Genomic DNA, 27,117 nt, shown 5'->3' on the forward strand with positions numbered 1-27,117 from the left:
CATTCTTATCAATATGATATGCATACGTGTACGTCTGTTGTAATGGAAACATGGAAATTCTGGGAAAAATGTAATTAAAAAAAAAACACAAAAAAACCAAAACCAACCACTACTACTACTAAGCCTTATTACTAATGGGTTTTTTTGGGTTTTTTTTTTTAAATGAAATAATAATTCATAATATCTGTTCTGGGATCTCTTTCTTTCTTTGTTCTCTATATTTCCACTCTCCATTCTTACTTATCAATATATGCATGCATGTATGTCAGTTGCAATATAGACATGAAAATTCTAAAATCAAAAACAGACAACCCCCCCCCCCCCCAAAAAAAAAAAAACAAACAAAAAAAAACCAACAAAAAAACCCCCAAAACCACCACCTTCGCCATAAAAAAAAAACGCAACTCTCACCCCCCCCCCCCATCCCCCTCACCACAACCCCCTCCCCCCCCCCCCCCCACACCCCTTACCTTGAGGTGGGCCTGCACGATGTGCCGGTGCACGGCGAACTTGCGCTGGAACTCCTGGGCGCACACCACGCAGCGGTAGCGGTTGCTGTCCCCGCCCACCGAGTACAGGCAGGCCAGCTTCATGTCCAGGTCCTCGCTGCCGATGGTGCACCCGCTGAGGCGGTCCTGCGAGGCCTTGTACTTCATCCTCAGCGAGTTCAGCTCGCTCTCGCCGCAGGGGAAGGTGGCCGAGAAGGAGGAGGGGCTCTTGGCGCTGTGCTCTGCGGTGACCCCGCCTGCGATCCCGCTGCCCGTGGCTCCGCCCTCTTCGCCGCTGCGGCGGGCGCGGATGACGGAGGCGTTCTGCAGGTACTGGTTCACCCGCTCCTCCACGTTCACCGGCAGGTAGCGGATGCAGAAAGCCCGGCCTGGGTGCACCTTGATGATGATGATAACAATAATAATATATCTTCTTCTTCTTCTTCTTTTTCTTTGTTCGTGGGCTGCAACTCCCCACGTTCACTCGTTGTCATATACACAGGTGACACGAGTGGGCTTTTCACGTGTATGACCATAATATGATCGAATAATTATTTACTGTCAGCAGCTTGGCTCCTCATCTGTTCTGATGGTCATGGTTGGACACAACTATCATACATGCATACTAATATGTACATGTATGAATATGTACATATGTATGTACATACATACATAATACATACATACGTACATACACGCGTACATACCCTCATACATACATGCATACGCACATACATACACATGACATATACATACATACATACATACATACATACATACATACATACATACATGTATGCAATCATACATACATACATACACAACATACATACATGTATACATACATACATAATACATACATACATTCACACATACCTACACACTTATGTAAGTACATACAAACATACATGCATGCATGCATACATACACCCACATACCTTCTTGACAAACATACATACATACATACCTTCTCCATAAACATACATGTATAGATACAAATGTGTACATATGTATACATACAAAAATAAATATACCCTCTTGACATCCCTCCCTCCCTCCATAAACAGACACATACCGTGTTAATTAATTAATGGAGTCTCCCGTCGGACTGACGGATGAGTAGGCAGGCAGGCTTATCTGTCGGTGTGTGTCCTCATATGGGAGAAGAGGCCGATTCTGGATGCACAGCACTTCCCACAGGTGTTGCAAGGGAAAACGTCTCCATAAGTTGAGCCCTGCTTTCTTCGCTCACGCTTCTCATAATGGCCAGCATTCTCTTGTTTTCAAACGTCTTTATGCCACTAGAGCACAGCATCCTCCAGCGAGAGCGGTCAAGGGCATCAGTTTCCCAGGAAGCGATGACTATGTCACAGGGTTTGAGGTTTGTCTTCAAGGCGTCCTTGAAGCGCTTGCAGGGTCTTCCAATTTCACGGTGGCCTTCCTTCAGCTAGCCATATAAGAGCATCTTCGGGATCCTGCTGTCTGTCATGTGGACAATGTGTCCTGTCCAGCATAGCTGCCACTGAATCAGCAGGCTTTCGATGCTGGGCAGGCCGCTCCTCTCTAGGACCTGGAGGTTGGAGACCCTGTCTTGCCACTTTATGCCGAGTATCTTTCGTAGGCATCTCTGGTGAAACTGCTCAAGTTGTTGAATGTGACGGCGATACGTTGTCCATGTTTAATTAATTACATACAAACACACACACATACACACACACCTTCTTGACATACATACATACATACTACATAGACATACATACATACATTCGTTCTTGACATATACCCATCCATCCATCACTCCATACATACATACACATGCCTTCTTGACGTACATGTACACACACATGTGTATACCTTCTTGACATTACACTTATACATACAATATATGTACACACACACACACACCCCCCCCTACACACACACAGAGCACAAGCGCACCCACCCGCACACCCAAACCCACAACCCCCACCCACCTTCTTGATGTGGTCCATCATCTTGTACTTCTGCAGCCCCCGGTGCGAGCAGAACTGGCAGCCCCACAGGAGGATGTTGAGGTGCCGCAGGATGTGCACGTGGATGAAGAACTTCTTGGGCCGCTCTGCCTGGCAGATCATGCACCTCATGCGGTCCCCAAAGTTCTCGTACAGGCAGCGGATTTTCTCGTCCAGGCTCCCGCTGCCGATGATGACCATCCCATCCTTGCCCGTGGCGTTGGCCTCCTCGGCCGCCTGACCCTTCCCGTCGAAGGTCGGGTAGTCGTTGCGTCCCATGACCGACACCTCGGGGTGGTTCTGCTCCAGGTGGAGCACGATGTTGCGGCGGTGGATGGTGGCGTAGTCGCACTTGGGGCACAGCACGGCCTCGTCGAAGGTCTGGCTGTCCGGGACGATCAGGATCTCCCCCTTCAGCGACTCCCCCAGCGTGAAACGAGCTGCTGCTGCAGCTGTCGTTGCTGCCGCCCCCGCCCCTGCCACCCCACCACCAGGGGTGGTGTAGGTCGTCTCCAAGGGGTACAACTCGTTGTCCGGACGACGACCCAAGATGGCGACTTCCGGGTGGTGGTTGGAGGCGTGCTGGATGATGGTTTTGCGGCTGTAGGAGCCGAAGGCGCAGACGGGGCACTGCATGAGGGAGGTGAAGGTCTCCCCGGCTGCGTCCGGGATCACCAGCACCGGCTTGCTGGATGACCCCGAGGAGGAGGGCTCCCCGGATTCATCCGGCTCCCCTGCACCCCCTTGGCCATCCTCATCTTCCATGGAGGTGACAGCATAGCCATTGTCATTGCCCTTGGTGTCAATGGTCACGATCCGCTTCACCAGGGCGATCTGCTTCCCCAGGTGCTTCTCCATCAGGTGCCCGTAGATGATCTCCCGCGCCGTGGAGGCGGCGCTGCAGTACTTGCAGCGGAACATCACCAGGGTGATCTCCCCTATCTCCGAGTGCCGCTTGACATGGGCCTTGAGGTCGGCGGCCCGCGGCACCAGGTACTGGCAGATGGGGCACTTGAAACGCCGTGCCTGGTTCTCCTTGACGAAACCCTCGTCCCCAACTGGGAGCTGCCCGGCCAGATCATGGCTCAGCGCCATCTCCAGCGCCTTGTTGCGGTTGGCGCCCAGCGACTGGCTGGGGTACTTCTCCACGATGTCGCAGTCCACGGTGATGCCCGTCCTCCGCAGGGTGGAATGCTCCCGCTTCAGGTGGGCCACCAGGTGCTTGCGATGCCGCGTCATGTACGAGCACTGGTTGCACTCCAGGACCCGCGACTCCATGGACTTGCTCAGCACGGCGAACATGTCCTCCTCGCTGGCCGCGTCCCGGTTCAGGTGCACCTGGTCCCGCGTCCCCCGCACGTGCTTCAGGAGGATGTGGCGCTGGTTCGAGTCAAAGTCGCAGAACTTGCAGCAGTACAGGCTGAACTTGATCAGCCCCGGGTGGCAGCTGACGTGCGAGCTGAACTTGTGCTCGTTGTTGAAGCCCTGGGGGCAGTACATGCACTTGAAGCGCGACTTGCGCGATGGGGGGAGCCCGTGGCATCGCTCGTGTCCGTCCAGGCGGCATCTGTCCCGGGCAATGAAGGTGCAGAACTGGCACTTGAAATTGTCGACCTCCCGGTCGTCCGGCTTGCTGCCCATGTAGGTGATCCCCCCCTGGCCCTGACCCTGGATGCCGTACTCCTCCTCGTCAAAGCTGTCATCAAAGTTCTCCTGAAAGAAATCGTCGTCATCATCGACTGTCTCCAGTTTCACTGCCGCCGTTGGCGCTGCGGAGGAGGAGGATGTTGCCTGTTCTCGATCCTGATGCACCTGCCTGGTCAGCTCCCTTTCCTGGGCCTGCCGCCTGAGTTCTCGTTCCTGGGGCTGGATGGGCTGTGTCAGAATTGACACCAGGGACTTAGTGCGGGCCTGGCTCGCTCCGGGCTGCTCTGCAGTGACAGGTGGCTGCAAGGCGGACACAACCGTCGGGTTCCGAGTCTGCAAGAACTGAGCGTAGCTGTTGAGCTTGCGATCCCGGCAGACGATCTGCTTGGCCACAGAAACCATCTTGGGCTTGCCGGGGTGGGCTGAGGAGATGTGGTTGAGCAAGGTCCGGCGCTCTGTGGTCTTGGCCGTGCAGTGGGGGCAGTTGATGATGTGCAGGAAGTTGGCCTCGAAGTGGCGCAGCAGGTCCTCGATGCCCTCAAAGCGTTCGTCGCAGTCATGGCAGTGGAATGCGGTGAGGTCCGGGTGCCAGGCCGACTGGTGGGTGATGAAGTCATTCACCAGGTTGGACCCAAACTTGCAGGCCGAGGCCCCGCAGATGTACAGCGGCACCGACTTGCTGTAGGTGTGGGCATGGGCCGAGATGTGCCGCACCAGGCCGTCCTCGCTGGCAGACTGGTACCCACAGTGGAAGCAGCGGAAGGACGACTCCCCGGCGTGATCCAGCATCAGGTGGTCTCTGAACTCAGGCGACGTCAGGCAGCTGAAGGTGCAGCTAAAGCCGCAGACGAAGAAGAAGCAGTTCTTGTGGGGACCCTGCCTGGCGGCGAAGCCCTGAGAGGTGATGGGGTCAGAGCTGGCTGAGACACCCAGGAAAGAGGAGGAGGGGACAGGTTTGGATGGGGGGCCCAGAGTTCTGGGGACTGAGATGGGTTGTTGGGGGACAGCAGCATCACTTGAATCATCCTGACTCAGTTCTTTGACATCAGAAACTGCCTCTCTGGCCACTTCCTTTTCTTCGTCTCCAGCTTTGGCGTCTGCAGTCGCCTGGGAGTCTGTCACAGTGCTGTCTTTGGCGCCGTCCTCTTGAAGGGAGAAGGCAGCCACAATCTTCAGCCCCATTCCACTCTCCTCCTCTTCGCTCTGGTCAAAGTTGGAGGCAGGGAACTTCAAGTCTTTCGCCTCTTTGTTCTCGACCACCGGTGTGTCGTCATTGCCAGTTTCCACTGGGGAAGAATCCAGCTTTAAGTTACTGCTGCTTGTTTTGGTTGTGTCCTCCGGCTCTGTATTATCTGTCACCGTGCTTCCGTTTGTTTCAGGGACAGTTTCCACCCCATCCACATCCGTGCTTTCCACCTTCTCTGCATCAGTTGTCATTTTGTCAGACAACTCATCTTTGTCGGTAACTTTGTCATCACTCAGTGCCTTTTCCCCGGAGGAATTCTGGTCGTTCTCGTTGGTGGAACCTTTTTCTTGGCCTTCGCCTTCACCATCTTCTGGCAGATTCTCCGTGTCCATGTCTGCTTCCGCGGATTCTTCACTCTTCCCCTCTGCGTCGTCAGCCCTTGGTTGCTCCCCACTGTCCAGAGAACCAGATGGAGTAGAGGATGTCTCCATGGCCTCATCGGTTTCCATGGGGGTGTCGGTTTCTTCCATTTTGGGGCGTGAATCTGATGGTTCTTCTCCGGCTTCAGGTAAAACTGTTTCGTCTGTTACAGCACTTGTTGTCTCCTCTTTACTGGTAGGTGAGTGGGAGGAGCTTTCTTCAGCTGCCGGAACCGAATCTTTGGTTTCATGAGAAGAGGTACCTTCCATCCCATCTTCAGTTTTTGCCGTTGCTTCCGTTTCATCGGCTGGAGTGGTGGAAAGTGGAAGTTCATCAGCTGATTTTTCAAGCATCGGAGCATGGTTGGTGCTCTCTGATGACTGCGCTGAATCCTCCACTTTATTTACATCAGCAGAATCATCAGAGTGATGTGTTGTGGAGCTGGGGTCTGCACAGTCGTCTGTTTTGGAGCTGTCATCGCGTGATTCATTGGGTACGTCTTCTGTGTTGTTAGTTTTGCTGTTTGTTTGGGTAATTTCATCAGAGTTCACTGAGGTATCTTCTGTGAGGGCTGAGTTTTCTGGTTCAGCTTGGTGAGATAAGTCCTTTTTGTCGTCCATTTTTGGCTTTAGCTTAGTAAAAGCTGTGTCGTTTTCATTATCGATGTCCATGGTTTTATCTGACTTACTGCCCAGCTCACTTGATTTATCACCATCACAAGATGGATCACGTCTGTCCTCTGTCGAATTCTGTGTTTCACTGGCAGTTGATGATGAATTTGCCTCTTGGAGGTGATTTGCTGAATCCATTATTTCATCTGACTTTGAGGCAACATCTGTTACGTGATCCATGTTCTTCAACACTTCCACAGTTTCTGTTACTTTGTCGTCAGAATCTTCTTTAGTGTTTTTGCCGTCTGTCGAATCAGCTGTTTCTGCAAGGGAGGCGACTCTGTCAGTGCCTGTATCAGGCTCTGCTGCCGACTCTCCCGCCTTCTGACAGAGCTGTGAGCTCGCTGTATCTCTGGAAGTCTCCGCACCTTGCTCAGAGCTGCTCTTCAAGACGGCGGAAGGAGCCTCAGATTTAGTATCAGTGTCGGTTTCTTTCACTGCAGTCTGCCCAGCACTAAGATTACTATCCTTGAGATCTTCAGGAGTCTTGCTGGACGCCGGAGCACCAGACTTCACGCTGGAGGAATCAGACACTGACGAGCCGGAAGCGCTATCGTTTTGACTGCTCTTTGGCGAGGGTTTGGACACTGAGGGACCTTTGGACACAGAGCTCTCCACCTGCGGCGCAGGGGAAGTCTTGGACCCCCCGTCCCTGCTCTCTGCCTCGCTCCTGGCCTTCTTCAGCTTATTCTTACTCTTCTCGGGGTCCCCGGGCAGCGGCACCTTGCCGGCCACGCAGGCGTAGAACTGGAACGTGCCCGCCTCAGCCGTGGCCTTCATCAGCCCCTTGGCCCGCTTCAGAGCACGCAGGGCGCAGTTCATCTTCATGCCCACGTGCTCCTTCACCACGTGGCGACCGATGTCGCGGCGGTTGACGAAGCACTGCGAGCAGTACAGGCACTGGTAGGGCTTGACAATGATGTGGCACATCAGGTGCTCCTCGAAGGCGTGGCCCTGCGCCCACACGTCGCACTCACTACAGTGGAAGCGCCTCCCTCCTTCCTGGGGGTCCACCTTCAGCGTGATCAGTGTCTGCTCCTCCAGGTTCCCGTCCTCGTCCTGCTGCTCGCAGGTGTGGTTGTCGTAGAGGACCTGGTTCCGGGTGCTGTAGCCGCACTTTCCGCACCGGTGCTTGCCCGGCAGGTCTGTGGGTTTCCTGTCCCCTGGCCCCGCCTCCATGGCTGGTGGTGGGGGTGTTGTTCCTGGGGGTTTCCTGTCCTCGCCTTTTGGTGTTGTTTCTGGAGGTGAGATCTTGTCCACGTCTTTTCCGGACGACTCTGAGGCTGCTGCACTGCTGGTGGAAGAGCTCATGATGGTGATGGTCGGGGGCAACCTTCACATGGAGAACAAATGGTCGGCCGTTTTCTTTTTATGAAGGGGATGCTTTCTTCTTGGTGAAGTTTTCGCATGACCGCAACACACCTGGAACAGGGGAAACAGTTCTGTCGTAAAATGAGAACAAATAATAGAATTTAAAAAAATAAAATAAAAATAAAGAATGAGCGAAAGAAATAAAAATTATGAAAAATACGGGCATATCACAGTCGACAATTTTTTTTTTCAACAAATCTTTATTCAAAAAACATTTCAGACAAGTGCAATAGCCCAGTAGTTAAAGTGCTGGACTTTCAATCTTGAGGGTCCCAGGTTCGAATTCCCATCACGGTGCCTGGTGGGTGAAGGATGGAGATTTTTCCCATCTCCCAGGTCAACAGATGTGCAGACTTTCTAGTGCCTCAGCGCCCTTCATGTGTATACGCATGAAGATCAAAATTTAATACGCTTGTTGAAGATCCCGTAATCCATGTCAGCGTTCAGTGAGTTGTGGAAACAATAACATAATTGGCATGCACTCCCCCCCCCCCCCCCTCCCCAAAAGTGCATGACTGCCTATATGAAGGGAGTATAAACGGTCATGCACGTAAAAGCCCATTCGTGCGTATTCGAGTGAAATTTCATTTTCTGTTTCAGCTTCGATTTCTCGAGGAGTTGTTACTGAGTTTCAGCCAAATCCATACCATGCTGCACCATATCTGCTAGGCAGATGCCTGACAACAGCATAACCTAACACGCATAGTTAAGCCGAGTGCATGCATATAAATCAGTTTGTGTTCATATCAAAGTAAATTTGTACTACTCGGTTCTGCCAGAGGACAACACTTTTGTTGGCAGGAAGTGACGGGCGCCATAGCCGAATGGTTAAAGCGTTGCACTTTCGATCTGAGGGTCCCGGGTTCGAATCACGGTGACGGCGCCCGGTGGGTAAAGGGTGGAGATTTTTACGATCTCCCAGGTCAACATATGTGCAGACCTGCTAGTGCCTGAACCCCCTTCGTGTGTACACGCAAGCATAAGATCAAATACGCACGTTAAAGATCCTGTAATCCATGTCAGCGTTCAGTGGGTTATGGAAACAAGAACATACCCAGCATGCGCACCCCGGAAAGCGGAGTATGGCTGCCTACATGGCGGGGTAAAAACGGTGATACACGTAAAAAGCCCACTCGCGTATATACGAGTGAACGTGGGAGTTGAAGCCCACGAACGCAGAAGAAGAAGAAGAAGAAGTTGGCAGGAAGTTCTTCTTCAGTGTGCCCAGAGCGTCCTGCAAACAGGACCTCGGTTTTGTCGTCTCACCACGCTCACTTTGATTTTCCAGTCAACAAATTTGGGGGAAAAGGGCCGAGAGCGGGGAATCTTCTTCTTCTTCGTTCGTGGGCTGCAACCCCCACATTCACTCGTATGCACACGAGTGGGCTTTTACGTGTATGACCGTTTTTACCCCGCCATGTAGGCAGCCATACTCCGCTTTCGGGGGTGTGCATGCTGGGTATGTTCTTGTTTCCATAACCCACCGAACGCTGACATGGATTACAGGATCTTTAACGTGCGTATTTGATCTTATGCTTGCGTATACACACGAAGGGGGTTCAGGCACTGGCAGGTCTGCACATATGTTGGCCTGGGAGATCGTAAAAATCTCCACCCTTTACCCACCAGGCGCCGTCACCGTGATTCGAACCCGGGACCCTCAGATCGAAAGTCCAACGCTTTAACCATTCGGCTGTGGCGCCGTCAATAATCGTCTTACCAATCCTGTGGCAAGGCCATCATCTCCAGTTCGACAGCGGGAGCGGGGAATCGAACCCCCAGACTCTCACGGACACTGAACTGGCAGGTAAGCGTCTTAACCGTTCTGCCACCCACAGGTGGGGAAAAGCATCAAGGGTGTCTGAAAACTGGAGGGGCGGAAGCAAGCAAGCAAGCAAGCCAGGCTGGGAGGGTTTGGAGGACAGCTGCCAAGTAAGTTGAAAGCTTCTCCCTTGAGATCCACACACAGACTGGCATTGATCCCCAGTATATATATATATATATCTTCTGTCTGAGCTGGTGCCTCCTCCACTATGGTGAATGTCGGCGTCAAAAGCAGACAAGAGACAGACTGACACTGTTCCCTAGTCTGCTCTGTCTGAGGTAGAATCTTCTCCGATCCACTATGGTGAATGTTGGCGTCAAAAGCAAGCAAGAGACATGACTGGCACTGTTCTTTAATCTGTTCTGTCTGAGCTGGGACCCTCTCCACTATGGTGAAATGTTGGCGCCAAACGAGGACATCAGACAAACTGGCATCGAGCCCAAGTATCTCTTCAGCCTGAGCTGGGACCTTCTCCACCATGGTGAAATGTTGGCGCCAAAAGAGGACATCAGACAAACTGGCATTGATCCCAACTATCTCTTTAGTCTAAGCTGGGGCATCCTCCACTATGGTGACTGTTTGGGGTCCAAAGCAGACAACATACCGACTGGCACTGTTTCCACGTCTGTTCTGTCTCGCCCAACATAACTTCTCCAGTACGGTGAATTTTTAGCGTCAAAAGTGGACATTCCTGATCAGTGGCTGCTGTGCTTCACATCTAGATTCAAAACATGGTGTTATTTTGCCATTGTTTTAAAGAAAGCTTTTTTTTTTTTTTGTTTTTTTTTAAAGTACTTCTGCTTCTTCCTCTTCTTCATCTGTGAGCTGTGACTCCCGTGTTCACTCATATGAACATGCTCGAGCAGGCTTTTACATGCATTCTTTATGACCATTTTCACCTCACAATATAGGCAGCAATACTCCATTTTCAAGAGGTTAAAAAGTACCCAAAAAAAGAGGCTTTTTACTGTGTTTCAAAATACTTCATTGGCAAACTCCCAGCATAAAATTTTTTTAAAAACATTTTCACAGTTACGGAATTATGCTCTTCTAAAAATATTTTAGTTTGGACAGTCTCTGTAATCACACACACACACACACACACACACACACACACACACACAGAAACACAGGCTCACACCCATAGACACTACAAAGCCTCCACCCACTCACACAGGCACACGCAGGCTCGCACACATACAGACACACACATACAAACACAGACACAGACACACACACACACCACCTGCCGATCAGATCGCCATCAGAGCGTGACAGTGGCTTTCACACTCGCCCCCCCCCCCCCCCCCCCCACACTCTCCTCCCTCCATCCCCACCCTAACCCTCCTACTCCCAGGTAGCGTCACGGGAGAGGCCTTGAACAGGATACCCTATTATTTATTTAGCAGGGTATGGCCCCAACGCTTGGAGGAGGTATGGTGGGATTTGTGTGGCTAGATTTACCAGTTTTTCTTCTTCTCCTCTTCCTTCTTCGTTCGTGGACTGCGACTCCAACCGTTCACTCGTACGCATGCACGAGTTGTGCTTTTACTACTTGTGTTCATGAATGCCCGGCACACACTCGGCTTATATCACAGATTGACATAAGTTTACAGCTGGGCCAACAGCAAAGTGAGAGCTGTATTATCAATGGTTTATCCACGTCAATGGGATAATCATTTACAGCTTAGCCTTTCGTGAAGGACTGTGACTCTCAAACTAGGAGGCAAAATTGCACCTTGTGGGCTAGTTGCCCTTTGGGAACCATCCCCAACGCCGACTCTTGGCCGAGAGAGTGGGGATGTAATGTGGGCAAGACACTCTCCACAATGATCACATTCTAGCCCAAATAGTCGGAACAGCAGTTGCCTCCTTTGCTGTTCAGATGGTATGATGGTCATAGTCGGACACGACTGACAATCATAATTATATATATATATATATTATATCATGACCGTTTTGACCCCCCCGCCCCCTTACCCCCACCCCAGCCATGGTATAGGCAGTCATACTCCTTTTTCCGGGGGTGGGGGAGGAACTGTTAGCCTCAAGTGACTATACATATCTATCCTTCTGTTTCTAGTCCCTGATGTATGGTTCCCTCCCTCTTCCCACTGAGACTATCCCTTCTGCAAATAAAAGCTACGGCTCATCAAATGCACTCTAATCGTTGCCACCAGCACCCCCCTCACGTAAAATGTTACGTGTCTGAGCGTGTGTGTGTGTGTGTGTGTGTGTGTGTGTGCGTGTGTAACTGAAACCCGATTGAATGACACAGGAAACGAACGGTGGAAGCGCTCAAAAGGCAGCCCGTGAGTCAAGTCAGTCGGCTCGACCCAGGTAGAGTAGTAGGCAGCCTGTTGTGCCGGCAAATGACCCCGAGGATTGTTGTAAAGGCGGTTAGAGCTTGGTCTCCGACCGAGGACAGGCTGGCGCTATGTAAGTGTCCATATCATTTATTCGTTATTTCTTCTCTTTTTTTCTTTCTTTTTTTTCTTTCTATTTCTGTCAGATCCCCCACGCTCAGTGGCGGTGTTCAACTTCCTGATCCAGTAGTCAGTGTTACCATCAGTGATCCAGGGTTTCCGATGGTCCAGTTTTAATTAAGCATGGTGTTACAAGCGTCCGGGGTGTGTGGGTGTGTGTGTGTTCTCGAAGTTGATTGGCTCTTCGAAATTTCGAGCAACAAGGCGATCGAGAGAGGAAGAACGTGCGAAACAGAAGGCTTCTTTCTTCGACTTTTTGCTTCATGTTGTTCTTTTTTTTTATGTGCATATATTGTACAGTGTTTTGCAGAAGCTACGGAGGCTATCAACTGAAGAAATGGGGGGACAGCGCATGTTTGCTGCTTTCGCCTAAAGTCGTCGATCGCCTTTGGCATTGCTTGTGATTTCGGCCGGTAAAAGTTAGATGCGCCACTGAGCGCAAGAACCAAGATGGCGGCTGCGGAACTCTCCAGCGATCTATTGACAGACGCAGTAACCCCGTCGATGCTCTTTGACTGCAGCGGCTGTAAAAGCCCGTCAAATCTGAAAGGGCAGAATGATGCAGTGAAATCAGCCGTCCCACGTAACCTCGCCAACATCCCCTTCATGACTGCAGAGAAAAGAACAAGTTTGCGGACGGATAGGGAGAGTACCAAAGCTCATATCCCCAACAGAATAACGAAGAGTTGGGTATATTCACACACACACACACACACACACACACACACACACACACACAACTTTTGGAGAAGCTGAAAAAAAAAGAAAGAAAGAAAGAAAAAAAGAAAATAAAAAGCTCCGCTCACTGCTTTTGGATGGCACACCAAACCAGAAGATCGGACAGGCTGAACACGTCACCTCTCTCTCTCTCTCTACTACTACTACTACTACTACTACCACCACTACAAATGACGCTTTCAACCTGTGGTTAATAATTACTATGTGTTTGCTAAACCGGACCTGTCCCAGCTAACCATTCCAGGCTACGCATAATTCCCTTCCTCGTTCACGTTGACTGATCATCAGTATCACCTTCCCGACCTCATCCACTGAGTAACAACAACAACAACTACTACTACCACTACTGCTACAACTAGTTATAGCAATAAGTAATGTGTTGATATGGCGCCACGTCTTGTGCGCTCTCTTTCTTTCTCTCTTTCTTCAACCACTGTAGGACTACTTCCAGCCAGATGAGAGAGACGGAGAGAGACAGAGAGAGACAGGGACGACGACAGAGAGACAGAGAGAAATTGTAATCTTTGATATCATTAACCAAGTCATTAGCTGGAGAATGATGTCACTGGCGTTATCAAGGCAGTCATGTGCCGAATTAAGAGAGGGAGAGAGAGGGGGGGGGGGGGGGGGGGGGGGCATCCAGACATACAGAGAGAGGGAACGAGACAGACAGACAGACAGAGAGGCAGAGAGACAAGCACAGCGACAGAGGCACACACAGAGACAGAGACAGACGGGGAGAGGGACACAGAGAGACAGAGAGAGGCAGACTGAGACACAGAGAGAGAGAGAGGGGGGGGGGGGGGACAGAGAGACAGAGACAAAGACAGAGAAAGACAGAGAGAGGGGGACAGAGACACAGACAGAGACCAAGACAGACTGAGACAGAGAAAAAGAGAGAGAGGGTGGGGGTCAGAGAGACACAGAGACAAAGACAGAGAGAAAGAGACAGAGATAGAGGGGGAGGACAGAGAGAGACAGAGACAAAGACAGAGAGAAAGAGACAGAGAGAGGGACAGAGAGGGACAGAGAGAGACAAAGACAAAGACAGACTAAGACAGAGACAGAGAGAGGGGGACAGAGGGACAGAGAGAGAGAGAGACAAAGACACAGACAGAGACAGAGAAAAGAGACAGAGAGAGAGAGAGAGAGTCTCCAGCACGTCGCCACTACATCTGCCAAAGCTCCAACACACAGCTGGACACCACACCACACCACACCACACCACACCACACCACCACCCACCAGCCACGGCGTGCTTCACTGCTGCCTTGCCATGGAAGTCAACAACACTGGGCCGCTAGGTTTGGCACACCACTAACCACTACACTTTCTCTCTCCTTCACACACACACACACACTCACACGGACGGACGACAACCTCCTCCCCCTTCCCACCTCCCCCACCCACTCCACTCCAGGGGGAGGCCGGGGGGGGGGGGGGGGGGGGTGGGGAGGAAGCCTGGCGGATCGCCAAAGCAGCTGCCTCTCCGCTGCCTGCCTCTGACAGCCAACAAGAAGCCCGGACTGTAGACCCCCAACCCAACCCAACTCAACCCCAACCAACGCCACACAACACACACAAGGTTCTCTTTCTCTTTCTCTCTCTCTCTCTCTCTCCTCTCTCCCTCATCAGCAACTCTCGTTCCTAACAGCACTCACTCTTCAATTCCCTTGACAGAGCCAACACCACACACACACACACACAGCAACACAAGCCGGCTTTGTACATCACATCGCACCACCACCATAGACTGAAGAGCAAGATCTATCTGTGGAAAGTAGGCTCTTTCGCCAGCAACACCACCAGACGGTTGAAGAAGAAGAAGAAGAAGAAGAAGAAGAAGAGGAGGAGGAGGAGGAGGAGGAAGGGGAAGAAAAGAAGGCAACCCTACATAACCCTACAAGCAACCCACCAGGTCAACCTGCCAAGGCTTTAGCGAGTAACAGCAGGTCGGGGAGAAAAATCTGTCATGATCAGGCAAGGGGCAGAAAGTCCGGCTGAAAGCTCTCTCTCTCTCTCTCTCTCTCTCTCTCTGTGGCAAATGGGGGGGTTCCACGGTCGATGATGATGCCGCAAAGACAGCAGCAGCTGAAACCTTGGGGTGGGGAGGAGAAGTGGAGGTGCGTGAGGGTGAGAGGTGGGGAGGTTCGGGAAGGAAACTCGAGAGAGAGAGACAGACAGACACAGCGCTGGGAGCAGAGGGGCAGCCAGGCAGATGGTGGAGATGGGGCAGGAAACTAAGGAAGAAGAGGAGGGAGAGAAGCAGCAGCAGCAGCAGCAGCAGGGAGAAGGGGAGGATGAAGAGGAGGAGGTGGAGGAATGAAGTCTGAGGAGGAGGGAAGTCGGAATAGGATGCGGAAAAGGAAGGGGGAAGAAGGGGATGAGGAAGAGGAGGAAGAGCAGAAGGAAGAATGTAGGATGCAGGATGAGGAAGAGGAGGAAGAGCAGAAGGAAGAATGTAGGATGCGGAAGAGGAAGAGGAGGAAGAGCAGAAGGAAGAATGTAGGATGCGGAAGAGGAAGGAGGAGCAGAAGGAAGAATGCAGGATGCGGAAGAGGAGGAAGAGCAGAAGGAAGAATGTAGGATGAGGAAGAGCAGAAGGAAGAATGCAGGATGAGGAAGAGGAAGGAGGAGCAGAAGGAAGAATGTAGGATGAGGAAGAGGAAGGAGGAGCAGAAGGAAGAATGTAGGATGCGGAAGAGGAAGAGGAAGGAGGAGAAAGAAAAGAAGCAGGAGGAAGGGGGGGACGGGGGCGTAGGGGCGGGGCGGGGTAAGATGCGAAAGAGAAAGAAGGAGGAAGAGGAGGAAGGATGGAGTAGGATGCAGAAGAAGAAGGAGGAAGTATGAGGAAAAGGAAAGAGGAAGAGAAGCAGGAGGCCGGGGAGGAGGGGGAGGAAGAAGAAGAGTAGGAAGAGGAAAGTAGGAGGAAGCAGAAGGAGGAAGTAGAAAGGAGAAAGCACAAAGAGAAGGAGGAAGAAGAGGAGGAGGATGGAGGCAGAAGAGGAGCAAAGGAGGAGGGCGGGAGTGGGGGGAAGGAGAGGAGAGGAGGAGGAGGAAGTGGCGATGATGCTACCAGACAGACCCGGCGGCTCTCCCCACGGCTGCGTTCTATCCGTCCACAGACAAATTTAGGAGCAAAACCCGCCACCCACCCCACCAACCATCGAGCTCAATAGTCCTGTTCAGCTCAGTGCCACCAGCCACCACACTAGACAGACAAGAGACAGCGCTGGGAGAGGCAGGTGGTGGTGGAGATGGGTGAGGAAGTGGAGGAAGAGGAGGAGGTGGAAGAGGAAGGGGAGGAAGGAGAGGAAGGAGGAAGGGGAGGAAGGAGGAAGAAGAGGAGGAGGAAGAGGAAGGGGAGGAAGGAAAAAGAAGAAGAGAAGGAGAAGGTGGAAGAGGAAGGGGAGGAAGGAGGAAGAAGAGGAGGTGGAAGAGGAAGGGGAGGAAGGAGGAAGAAGAAGAGGAGGAGGTGGAAGAAGAGGAGGAGGAAGAGGAAGAGGAGAAGGAATGAGGAAGGAGAGAGTAGGAGGCGGAAGAGGAAGATGATGAGGTGGAAGAAGAGGAGGAGGAAGAATAAGGAGGAAGAGGAAAAGGAACGAGGAAGGAGAGAGTAGGACGCGGAAGAGGAAGAAGAAGAGGAGGAAGAGGAGGTCAAGAAAAGGAGTAGGAAGCGAAAGTACAAAGAGATGGAGGAAGAGGAGGAGGAGGAGGTGAAGGACGAAGAGGAGCAAAAAGGAGAGCGGAAGGAAGGGGGGGTGGGGGGGGGGGGGGGAGGAAGTAGCATCGATGCTGCCAAGACCTGACGGGTTTGCCCATGGCCGCGTTCCATCTGCAGACAGTTGAGGGACAAAACCCCCTCCTCCCCCACCACCCATTACCGTCTCCGCTGGTTCCGCTATGCTAGGGTGAGGAGAAGAAGAAGAAGAAGAAAAAGCTTCTCTCCTGCAGACGTTTTCTTCTTCTCCTTCTTCTTCTTCTCTCAATCTTACACATGCTCACAACCCTCCAATGGTCACACACACACGCACACACTAATCGTATATAATTCATATTGTGGCACAGAGACACAGATACAGGCACAGACACAGGACACACAAACTGCTACGCTGCTCCGCCCGTGCAACGAAGAAGGCAGAATCTACACCAACATTCTGTGTCCGGTGGGTGGTGTTGGGTGTTTTCTGGGGGAAGGTCGGGGGGGGCGGGGGGGGGGGGGGGGGGGGGTGTCATTTTTAAATGAAACGTATGTAACCATGGCTTGTCCTCCTGGCGAGCAGAAAGTTGACACTCTTACTCTAATTCTGTTTTCAAGTATATGTATATATATATATAGATATATAGATCTGCGCATTCACAGATAGATTCATGAGCATCCTCCCCCCCACCCCACCACCACCCTCCCCCCATCCCCCAGCTGGATGACAACGATGGTCATCATCGATCTCTCGATGGACACACCATATATATATATGATACAAATACGAATACAATGATAGTCAGTCGTGTTCGACTATGACCATCAGAACAGCAGCGGAGGGAGGCAACTGCTGTCCTGACTATCTGGGCTAGAATTTGATTATAGTGGAGAGTGTCTTGCTCCCTAAGTGACATCCCCACTCTCTCGACCAAGAGGGTTTTCAGGACAGTCCAGTCGGCGTTGGGGATGGTTCCCAAAGGCCAGATAGCTCCCCCCCCCCACCCCCCAGCCCCCGCACCCCCAAAGGCTGCAGCACTAAGAGTACAAAGCAATACACACCCAGCATCAGAGCTTCTTTCTGACGGTGTCATCCTGATCTCAATCTTTACACATGAATAGTAATAATCACTGACAGTACAAGATGCATGACAATAAGGCAACTGTTTGGCGAAGGGGAACAGTGGACACAACGCCTTGGAGGAAGAGTTTGTTTTGTTGTTGCTTTTTTTTTTTTTTTTTTAAGTGCTAGTCTGCCTCTCCAATTCAGAGGCATGGGAAGGTTTGTGAGAATCCCCCCCCCCTCTCCTTCCTCCAACCCCACCTCCCCCCCCCCCGGCCCCCTTCCCCCCAGGCAGCCAACTTAAGTTGATTCACATCACATCAGATAACATGTGCCGGTTTGTATGGACAGGTATTATAGCCGCGAGGACTTTCTGCATGTCCCGCGTACTTTATACTAAGCATAATCTACGACATCACTTCATCAGGGCTTTCTCACGTTCGGACTTTTGTGTGGCTTGTCATCTGCTGGTCATATTCATACCATGCTGGACTTCTTTTATAAACAGTTTCCATTTGTCATACTTCTTGTACACGGGCGCAACAGCCGAACGGTTAAAGCGTTGGACTTTCAATCTGAGGGTCCCGGGTTCGAATCTCGGTGACGGCGCCTGGTGGGTAAAGGGTGGAGATTTTTACGATCTCCCAGGTCAACATACGTACAGACCTGCTAGTGCCTGAACCCCCTTCGTGTGTATACGCAAGCAAAAGATCAAATACGCACGTTAAAGATCCTGTAATCCATGTCGGCGTTCAGTGGGTTATGGAAACAAGTACATACCCAGCATGCACACCCCCGAAATCGGATCATGGCTGCCTACATGGCGGGGTAAAAACGGTCATACACGTAAAAGCCCACTCGTGTACATACGAGCGAACGTGGGAGTCGCAGCCCAAGAACGCAGAAGAAGAAGTCATACTTCTTATCATCATCATCGTCATCGTCATCATCATTTTAATGTTCGTAGTATCTGGTGTTGTTCGACGGCATTTTCTTATATAATCAATCTAAGCAATTCTGTTATGAAAGAAGAACTACATTGTGTTCGTTCAGCTACCATATCAAATAAACAATTCTTATGTGCATATCTCCAACAGTGAGTGAAACCCCTTTCGTTTTCACAAAAAATAAACGAGTTAAAGGTCGCATAAAAGCATTTATTTCGAAAGTCGGCTGACAAGACAATACCGCACGAAACCCCGTTCCCCTCACCACCCCCTTAACTCCGGTTAAAACGAACGTTATGAGCTGAAATGAGGGGGAGTGGGGGTGGGGGGTGGGGGCAAAGGAAAATGTCACACACACACACACACACACACAAACACACACACAAACACACACACACACACACACACAAACACACACACAAACACACACACACACACACAAACGCCACAAGCCCACGAATAAAAATATCAAGGAGAACGTCCCAGATCAAAACAAGTCCTCAAGGGGCGAAATTTCAGCTCCACGACCACCACAGTACAGGAGAACCATATCCATAATTACCAACAAACAGTAGACCCTGAGGAGAACCAGCAGGCTTCTTCACAAGACCCCTATTATCGCTGAGACGCAACCTCCTCGTCTGTAGATGGTTTACTCGAGGTTAGGCCCAACACTCGGCTTATATCACAGATTGACATTAGTTTACATTTCGACCAACAGCAAAGTGAGAGCTGTATTATCAATGGTTTCTCCAGTCAGTGGGAAACCATTTACAGCTAAGTCTTTTGTGAAGGACTATGACTCTCAAACTAGGAGGCAAAATTGCACTGGCTCTTAGTGCTGCAGCCTTGTGGGCTAGCTGGCCTTCGGGAACCATCCCAACGCCGACTGTCCTAAAACCCTCTTGGACGAGAGAGTGGGGATGTACTTGGGCAAGACACTCTCCACTATAATCAAATTCTAGCCCAAATAGTCGGAACAGCAGTTGCCTCCTCTGCTGTTCTGATGGTCCTAGTCGGACACGACTGACTATAATATAACATTCCAACGCATTCCCCTCCCTTGTCAGCGCCATACATGTGTACAAAGCTCAGTTACCTAGGACAGCGCTATCCGTGGGCTGAACTTCACTCAGTGTCTCTACACCATACGCTGAACGGGCGGCTGGAGGTCGATCGATAATATGTGTGTATTTGTTCCTTCCTTCACCTCTTTGTGTGTCATGTCCTGTCTCTCTGAGTCTCTCTCTATCTCTGTTTCTCTCTGTCTGTCTCTCTGTCTCCGTCTCTCTCTCTGTGCCCTACAGGCTTGGCAGCCGTTCACACCCTGCGGGGTTCAACGGGATGATCTGTCACACAGCGTCAGCGACGATCACCACCACCATCACCATGCATTTTTTTTTTCTCTCTTTTTTTTTTCTTCTTCCCCCTCTACGTCTGTAAGGTTATGTCCTTAGCGTATCAACAGGCATTAAAGGACTTTGGTTGCCTCGTCACGGTTATGTCCTCAGCGTATCCGTTGACCTCGAGAGAGACATTGGTTACCTTGTTATGTCCTTAGCGTATATGTTGGCCTTAAGAGAGATTTTGGTGGTTGCCCTGTTAGTAGGTTATGTCCCCAGCGTATCCACTGGCCTTTTTAGGGGAGACTTTGGTTGCTCTGTCACTAGTGTCAGCTTTTGTCCTTAGCTTAAGAAGGAAGGTGGCAAAATGGTTAAGACGCTCATCTGCCAATACAGATTCCGCGAGGGTCTGGGTTCGAATCCCGCTCTCGCCCTTTCTCCCACGTTTGACTGGAAAATCAAACTGAGCGTTGAGTCATTCAGTTGAGTTGATAAAGCCAGGTCCTGTGTGCATCACGCACTTGGCGCACTAAAAAAAAGAAGAACCCACGGTAACAAAAGTGTTGTCCTCTGACAAAATTCTGTTTGAATAAATCCACTCTGACGGTCACACATATGCATGCACTCAAGGCCTGACAAACGCGTTGGGCTGTGCTGCTGTCAGGCATCTGCTTAACAGATATGGCGTAGCGTATATGGATTTGTCCACAGTGACGCCTCCTTGAGAAACTGAAGCTGAAGTACACAGACGTACAGAGCACGTTCCGAAGTAAAAAAAAAAAAAAATGAAGATCACCACCACGTTTTCACGCCTGTTGATATATAAGTCCCTAGTGTAAGCGCTGGTGTTTAAGAAACTGCTTTGGTAAGCACTGGCGTAGGTAAAAGCATAATTATTACGTAGCATCATAAAGCAATATATACACGGGGCGAAGAACTAAGTTATGACATGGAAACAGCTCAATGAAGACCAACCAGGAAGTTTTGACCGTCTGTTATGCCCTTTGCGTATGTCTTGGACTGAAACTAAAAAGGAAGAGACCGCCTTGGTTGGCGGCAGAGACGTTGGGAGAAAGATAAGTTTTATAACTCAGTTTCAGTTTCTCAAGGAGGTGTCACTGGCACTCGGACAAATCCATAAACGCTACACCACATCTGCTAGACAGATGCCTGACCGCAGCATAATCCAACGCGCTTGACAGGCCTGGAGTGCATGCGTGTATATATATATATATTTGTGTACCAATCAGAGTGGGTTTCTTTTTGCATAATTTTTTGCCAGAGGACAAACACTTTTGTTGCCATGGGTTCTTTTTCAGCGCGCTAAGTGCGTGCTGCACACACAGGACGACCTCTGTTTTTCGTCTCATAAAAAAACAAACAAGACTAAACGCTGATTCTGACTTTCCAGTAAAAAAAAAAAAAAAAAAAAAATTGGGGGGGAGGATGGGCGAGAGCGGGATTTAGGATTCGAACCCACACCACCCTCGCAGACTCTCCATATTCACTGGCAGCTGGCTGAGCGTCTTAACCATTCTGCCACGGCCTTCCTCCTTTTGATCACAATGCTCGTGTTTCCAAAACTAAAGGGCTGTTGGCCACTGCCTGGTGGTGGATTTCCCTCCAAAGAAGAGTTGATAATACCCCACCCCTCAACCCCTACCCCCATGGTTATCGCACGTCGCGCTGCCCCGTGTATTTATCTGTGCTCTGAACATGTGGTAGTTCTTCTACCCAGCCCAAATCCTACCCCCCCCTAGTCACCTCCCAACCTGTGTGTGTGTGTGTGTGTGTGCGTGCGTGCGTGCGTGCGTGCGTGTGTGTGTGCGTGTGTGTGTGCTGTAGTGTAAAGTAGTGTTAGTGTAGTGTAGTGTAGTGTATGCATACGTGTGTAGTGATACGAATACGGATGATTTATTCCATAAGGCCATGGCCCCCCAGGAGTGTAGTGAGAGAGAGAGAGGGAGGGAGAGAGAGAGAGAGAGTGTGTGTGTGTGTACACGTGTGAAGTGTATGCATGTGTGTATACATGCGTGTAGTGTAGTGTAGTGTAGTGTAGTGTAGTGTCTGTATACATGTGTGTAGTGTAGTGTAGTGTAGTGTAATCTAGTGTAGTGTAGTGTAGTGTAGTGTAGTGTCTGTATACATGTGTGTAGTGTAGTGTAGTGTAGTGTAGTGTAGTGTAGTGTCTGTATACGTGTGTGTAGTGTAGTGTAGTGTAGTGTCTGTATACATGTGTGTAGTGTAGTGTAGTGTCTGTATACATGTGTGTAGTGTCTGTATACATGTGTGTAGTGTAGTGTAGTGTAGTGTAGTGTCTGTATACATGTGCGTAGTGTAGTGTAATGTAGTGTCTGTATACATGTGTGTAGTGAAAGAGAGAGAACAGAACAGAACAGAATTTGCAAAAGCCACCCTTCCCAGCATCTTCACCATCCTGATGCAGTCCCAGCTTCGCTGGGCTGGACACGTGGCGCGCATGCCAGACCATCGGCTGCCCGAAAGGCTTTCCTATGGCGAGCTGCAACAAAGGAAGAGATCACACGGAGGTCAGAAGAAGCGCTTCAGGGATACTCTGAAAGTCTCTCTGAAAGCGTTGATATCAACCCTGACTCCTGGGAGGGATCTGCAGTGGACCGTGACAAATGGCGCGCTGCTGTGCACAAAGGCGCCAAGTTGTGCGAGGCCAACAGGACTGCTGCAGCTGTTCAGCTGAAGAGGCAGGCCAGAAAGTCACGGGCAAACAAGCTCCCTGACAATGATATGCCTGTCTTTGTCTGCCCCAACTGTCAGCGCGAACATTTCGTGCGCAGATTGGACTATTCAGCCATCTGCGCATTCACAGATAGATTCATGAGCACCCCCCCCCCCCCACCACCACCACCACCACCACCCTCCCCCCATCCCCCAACTGGATGACAACGATGGTCATCATCGATCTCGATGGACACACCACCACCACCAGTGTAGTGTCTGTATACATGTGTGTAGTGAAAGAGAGAGAACCGAACAGAACCGAACAGAATTTTATTCAGTGAGGCCAAAGCCCCATTTGAAGGGGTGGGAACATGAATCACATTTTGAAAAGCATACTATGGATGACACAATATCCCACGTCTTTGATGAAAGAGAGAGAGAGAGAGAGAGAGAGAGAGAGAGAGAGAGAGAGTGCGCGCATGTGTGTGTGTGTGTGTGTGAGAGTGTGTGTGTGTGTGTGTGTGTGTGTGAGAGAGAGAGAGAGTGTAGTGTAGTGTCTGTATACATGTGTGTAGTGTAGTGTAGTGTAGTGTCTGTGTACATGTGTGTAGTGTAGTGTAGTGTAGTGTAGTGTCTGTATACATGTGTGTAGTGTAGTGTAGTGTAGTGTAGTGTAGTGTAGTGTAGTGTCGCTCTCTCTCACACACACACACACACACACACACACACACACACACACACACAGACAAGCACACACACACAGACAAAGAGAGACAGACAGAGAGGGAGAGAGAGAGAGATTGACAGATACAGAGACAGAGAGAGACAGACAGAGAGAGAAAAGACTGAAAGAGACAGAGAGAGGAAGAAACCTTTCTTTATTTTCTCTCCACCCTTTTTGTTTGTTTTTTTTCAACTCAAAAGCAGTGCTTCTGCCACTGACCTTCCCCACCCTTTTTTTTTCTTTTTTTTTTTTTAAACCGCACCTCATTCTGACGAGAAGCTGTAGTTTAGACAATATCCATTCTCAATCCGGATCCAGTTTCAGGATTTCAACCTTGCCAACACCCCCCCCCCCCCACCCCTCCCATCGCTGCCCCCTTACCACCCCCCCCCCTCCCTGCAATCCCCTACCTCCCTTTCCCCCTAATCCCTTCTTTTCTTTCCCCTTCATTTTCCAGCCCTTTCCTCCTTAGTAAAAAAAATAAATAAATAAATAAATAAAATAAATAAAATAAAAATTAAAAAAGGACCTTCAATGTGCTTAAGTGTCTTTGTTTCAAACATTGTCACATTCAACAAAGACAATTTTTTTTATTTTTTTTTACAAAGGCTCCTTCGTAGCTACAAATCAGACGACAGGAAGGCACGCCCCTTGGGTTAGAAAAAAAAGACTCGAGACTGCGCCACACCCCGACTCCGAAGCCAATGGTCTAATGAGAATCTCTCCCTCTCTCTCTCTCTAACACACACATACTCTCTCTTTCTCTCTCTCTCTCTCTATATATATATATATATATTATTGTCTCTCTCTCTTATTGCTCTCTTCTCTCTCTCTCTCTTTCTTCACCCACTCTTTCTCTCTTTTACTGCTCTCGTCTCTCTTTCTTCACCCCCTCTCTCTCTTCTCTCTTTCTTCACCCTCTCTCTCTCTTTCTTCAGCCCCTCTCTCTCTCTTCTCTCTTTCTTCACCATCTCTCTCTCTCTAGAGCTCTCCCTCTCTCTTTTATTGCTTTCTTCTCTCTCTCTTCTCTTTCTTTCTTCACCCACTCTTTCTCTCTTTTACTGCTCTCTTCTCTCTTTCTTCACCCTATCTCTCTCTCTCTCTTTCTTTCTTCACCCTCTCTCTCCCTCTGGAGCACTCCCCCTCTCTTTTACTGCTCTCTTCTCTCTCTCTCTTCTCTTTCTTTCTTTCTTCACCCCCTCCCCTCCACCTCTCTCTCTCTTCCCTGTTTCTTCATTCATTCATTCTCTCTCTCTTTATCATTGCTCTCTTCTCTCTTTATTATTGCCCTCTCCCCCCCTCTCTCTCTTTCTTCACCGCATCCATGCTATGATCATTTGTACAGTGAGCGAGCTATCTCTATTACATTACATTTCTCAAAGCTGTCCCCTTCTTGTGAATGGGCAAAAAAATGTGCCTGACCACACAATAAAGCATTCGTGTTGTTCATATTCCTTCTTCACCCTCTCTCTCTTCTCTCTCTTTCTTTAATTGCTCTTTTCTCTCTCTTCACCCCCCCCCCCCGCCCCCCGCCTCTCTCCTCTGTATCTTCTCTCTCTTTAAATGCTGTCTTCTCTCTCTCTTCAGCCCCTCTCTCTCCTCTCTCTCTCTCTCTCTTTAACTGCTCTCTCTCTTCATCCCCACTCTCTCCTCTATCTTCTCTCTCTCTTTGACTGCTCTCTTCTCTCTCTCTTCACCCCACTCTCTCTCCTCTGTATCTTCTCTCTCTCTCTCTCTCTTTAACTGCTCTCCTCTCTCTTCACCCCCCTCTCTCTCCTGTGTCTTCTAACTGCTCTCCTCTCTCTCTCTTTACCCCCCTCTCTCTCCTCTGTATCTTCTCTCTCTCTCTCTCTCTAACTGCTCTCTTCTCTCTCTCTCTTCACCCCCTCTCTCTCTTTTTAACTGCTCTCTTCTCTCTCTCTCTTCACCTCCCACTCTCTCTCCTCTGTATCTTCTCTCTCTTTAACTGCTCTCTTCTCTCTCTCTCTTCACCACTCACTCTCTCTCTCTAACTGCTCTCTTCTCTCTCTTCACGCCTCTCTCTCTCCTCTGTATCTTCTCTCTCTCTCTCTCTCTCTCTCTTCACCCCCCCCCCTCTCTCCTCTGTATCTTCTCTCTCTCTCTCTCTCTCTCTCTTCACCCCCCACTCTCTCTCCTCTGTATCTTCTCTCTCTTTAAATGCTGTCTTCTCTCTATCTTCAGCCCCTCTCTCTCTCCTCTATCTTCTCTCTCTCTCTCTTTAACTGCTCTCTCTCTTCACCCCCACTCTCTCCTCTATCTTCTCTCTCTCTCTCTTTGACTGCTCTCTTCTCTCTCTCTTCACCCCCCCCCCCCCTCTCTCTCCTCTGTATCTTCTCTCTCTCTCTCTCTCTCTCTCTTTAACTGCTCTCCTCTCTCTTCACCCCTCTCTCTCTCCTGTGTCTTCTAACTGCTCTCCTCTCTCTCTTTACCCCCCTCTCTCTCCTCTATCTTCTCTCTCTCTAACTGCTCTCTTCTCTCTCTCTCTCTTCACCCCCCTCTCTCTCTCTTGAACTGCTCTCTTCTCTCTCTCTCTTCACCTCCCACTCTCTCTCCTCTGTATCTTCTCTCTCTCTCTCTCTTTAACTGCTCTCTTCTCTCTCTCTTCACCCCTCCCTCTCTCTCTCCTCTGTATGTATCTTCTCTCTCTCTCTCTCTCTTTGACTGCTCTCTTCTCTCTCTCTTCAGCTCCTCTGTATCTTCTCTCTCTCTAACTGCTCTCCTCTCTCTCTTCACCCCCTCTCTCTCCTCTGTATCTTCTCTCTCTCTCTCTAACTGTTCTCTTCTCTCTCTCTCTTCACCCCCCTCTCTCTTTTTAACTGCTCTCTTCTCTCTCTCTCTTCACCTCCCACTCTCTCTCCTCTGTATCTTCTCTCTCTCTCTCTCTCTCTCCCTTTAACTGCTCTCTTCTCTCTCTCTTCACCCCCCCCCCCTCTCTCTCCTCTGTATCCTCTCTCTCTCTCTCTCTCTCTCTTTCTGCCCCCCTCCCGTTCCCCTCTCCCCGTCTCTCTCTTTCTCTCCCCCTGTATCTCTCTTCTGTATGCGGATACTTGTTGGCTGCTGACGCCATGTTGTACGACACATCAACATGGGGGTGGGGGTGGGGAAGGGGAAAACATTATCCCAGTAGTGATAACGATCGGTGATTTTTTTTTCTTTCTTTTTTTTAAACACATCCGCAAACTGAACCACTTAAAAAAGCTGGCTGCAACTCTAGCATCATGTTGATGTCAATCTATAATTTTTCTTTATTGTACTCTGTGTGTGTGTGGATGCGGTAAATATTCTGATTCTCATGTTTTTGATTGTGGTACTGTTTTGTAGTGAAGTGGGTTTTTTTTTACAAGGTGCGTGCGTGCGTGCGTGCGTGTGTGTGTGTGTGTGTGTGTGTGTTTTAATACAAGCGGGTCAGGAAAATTAGCATCACAATCAAACAAGCACGCACACATGACAAACAAACAAAAACACAACAACAACAACAAAAAACAATAAAAAAAACGAGTGGCCATACTCGGCCTCTTTGGAAACAACTCCACTGGTTGCCGACGATACAGTCAAGGATTGAATACAAACACTCCACACACTGCTTTCATGCTTTCTCTCTGGTTCTTCACTGACACCAGCTCAGTTCCTGTCTCCTCACTGTTTTCATTCCAACAAGAGACAACAACGCTCATCATCAGACAATCGTATTCTCTCTGTTATGACCGAGTCCTTCAGTCAAACTTGGATATTGTTCGCACTCCAGTTAACTCTAACCCATACTGCCTGTGACACTGCGTGTTACTGTTTTCAGCGTGTG

General features: G+C 50.0%; 1 protein-coding gene across 1 annotated transcript in view; it reads right to left on the minus strand.

Annotated features, from left to right (window-relative positions):
* Positions 1-27,117, minus strand: part of LOC143276847 (uncharacterized) — a 75,533-nt gene that overhangs the window by 29,467 nt on the left and 18,949 nt on the right. The window contains exons 2-3 of the mRNA XM_076581503.1: positions 2,462-7,825; positions 471-887 (exon numbers count right to left, since the gene is read on the minus strand). Of these exons, the coding sequence (XP_076437618.1) occupies positions 471-887; positions 2,462-7,714 (5,670 nt within the window). The 5' untranslated portion in view covers positions 7,715-7,825. The remainder of the gene's footprint in view (positions 1-470; positions 888-2,461; positions 7,826-27,117) is intronic.

Source organism: Babylonia areolata, chromosome 33, assembly GCF_041734735.1.
Source record: "Babylonia areolata isolate BAREFJ2019XMU chromosome 33, ASM4173473v1, whole genome shotgun sequence".
In the NCBI taxonomy this organism is placed as follows: domain Eukaryota; kingdom Metazoa; phylum Mollusca; class Gastropoda; order Neogastropoda; family Buccinidae; genus Babylonia; species Babylonia areolata.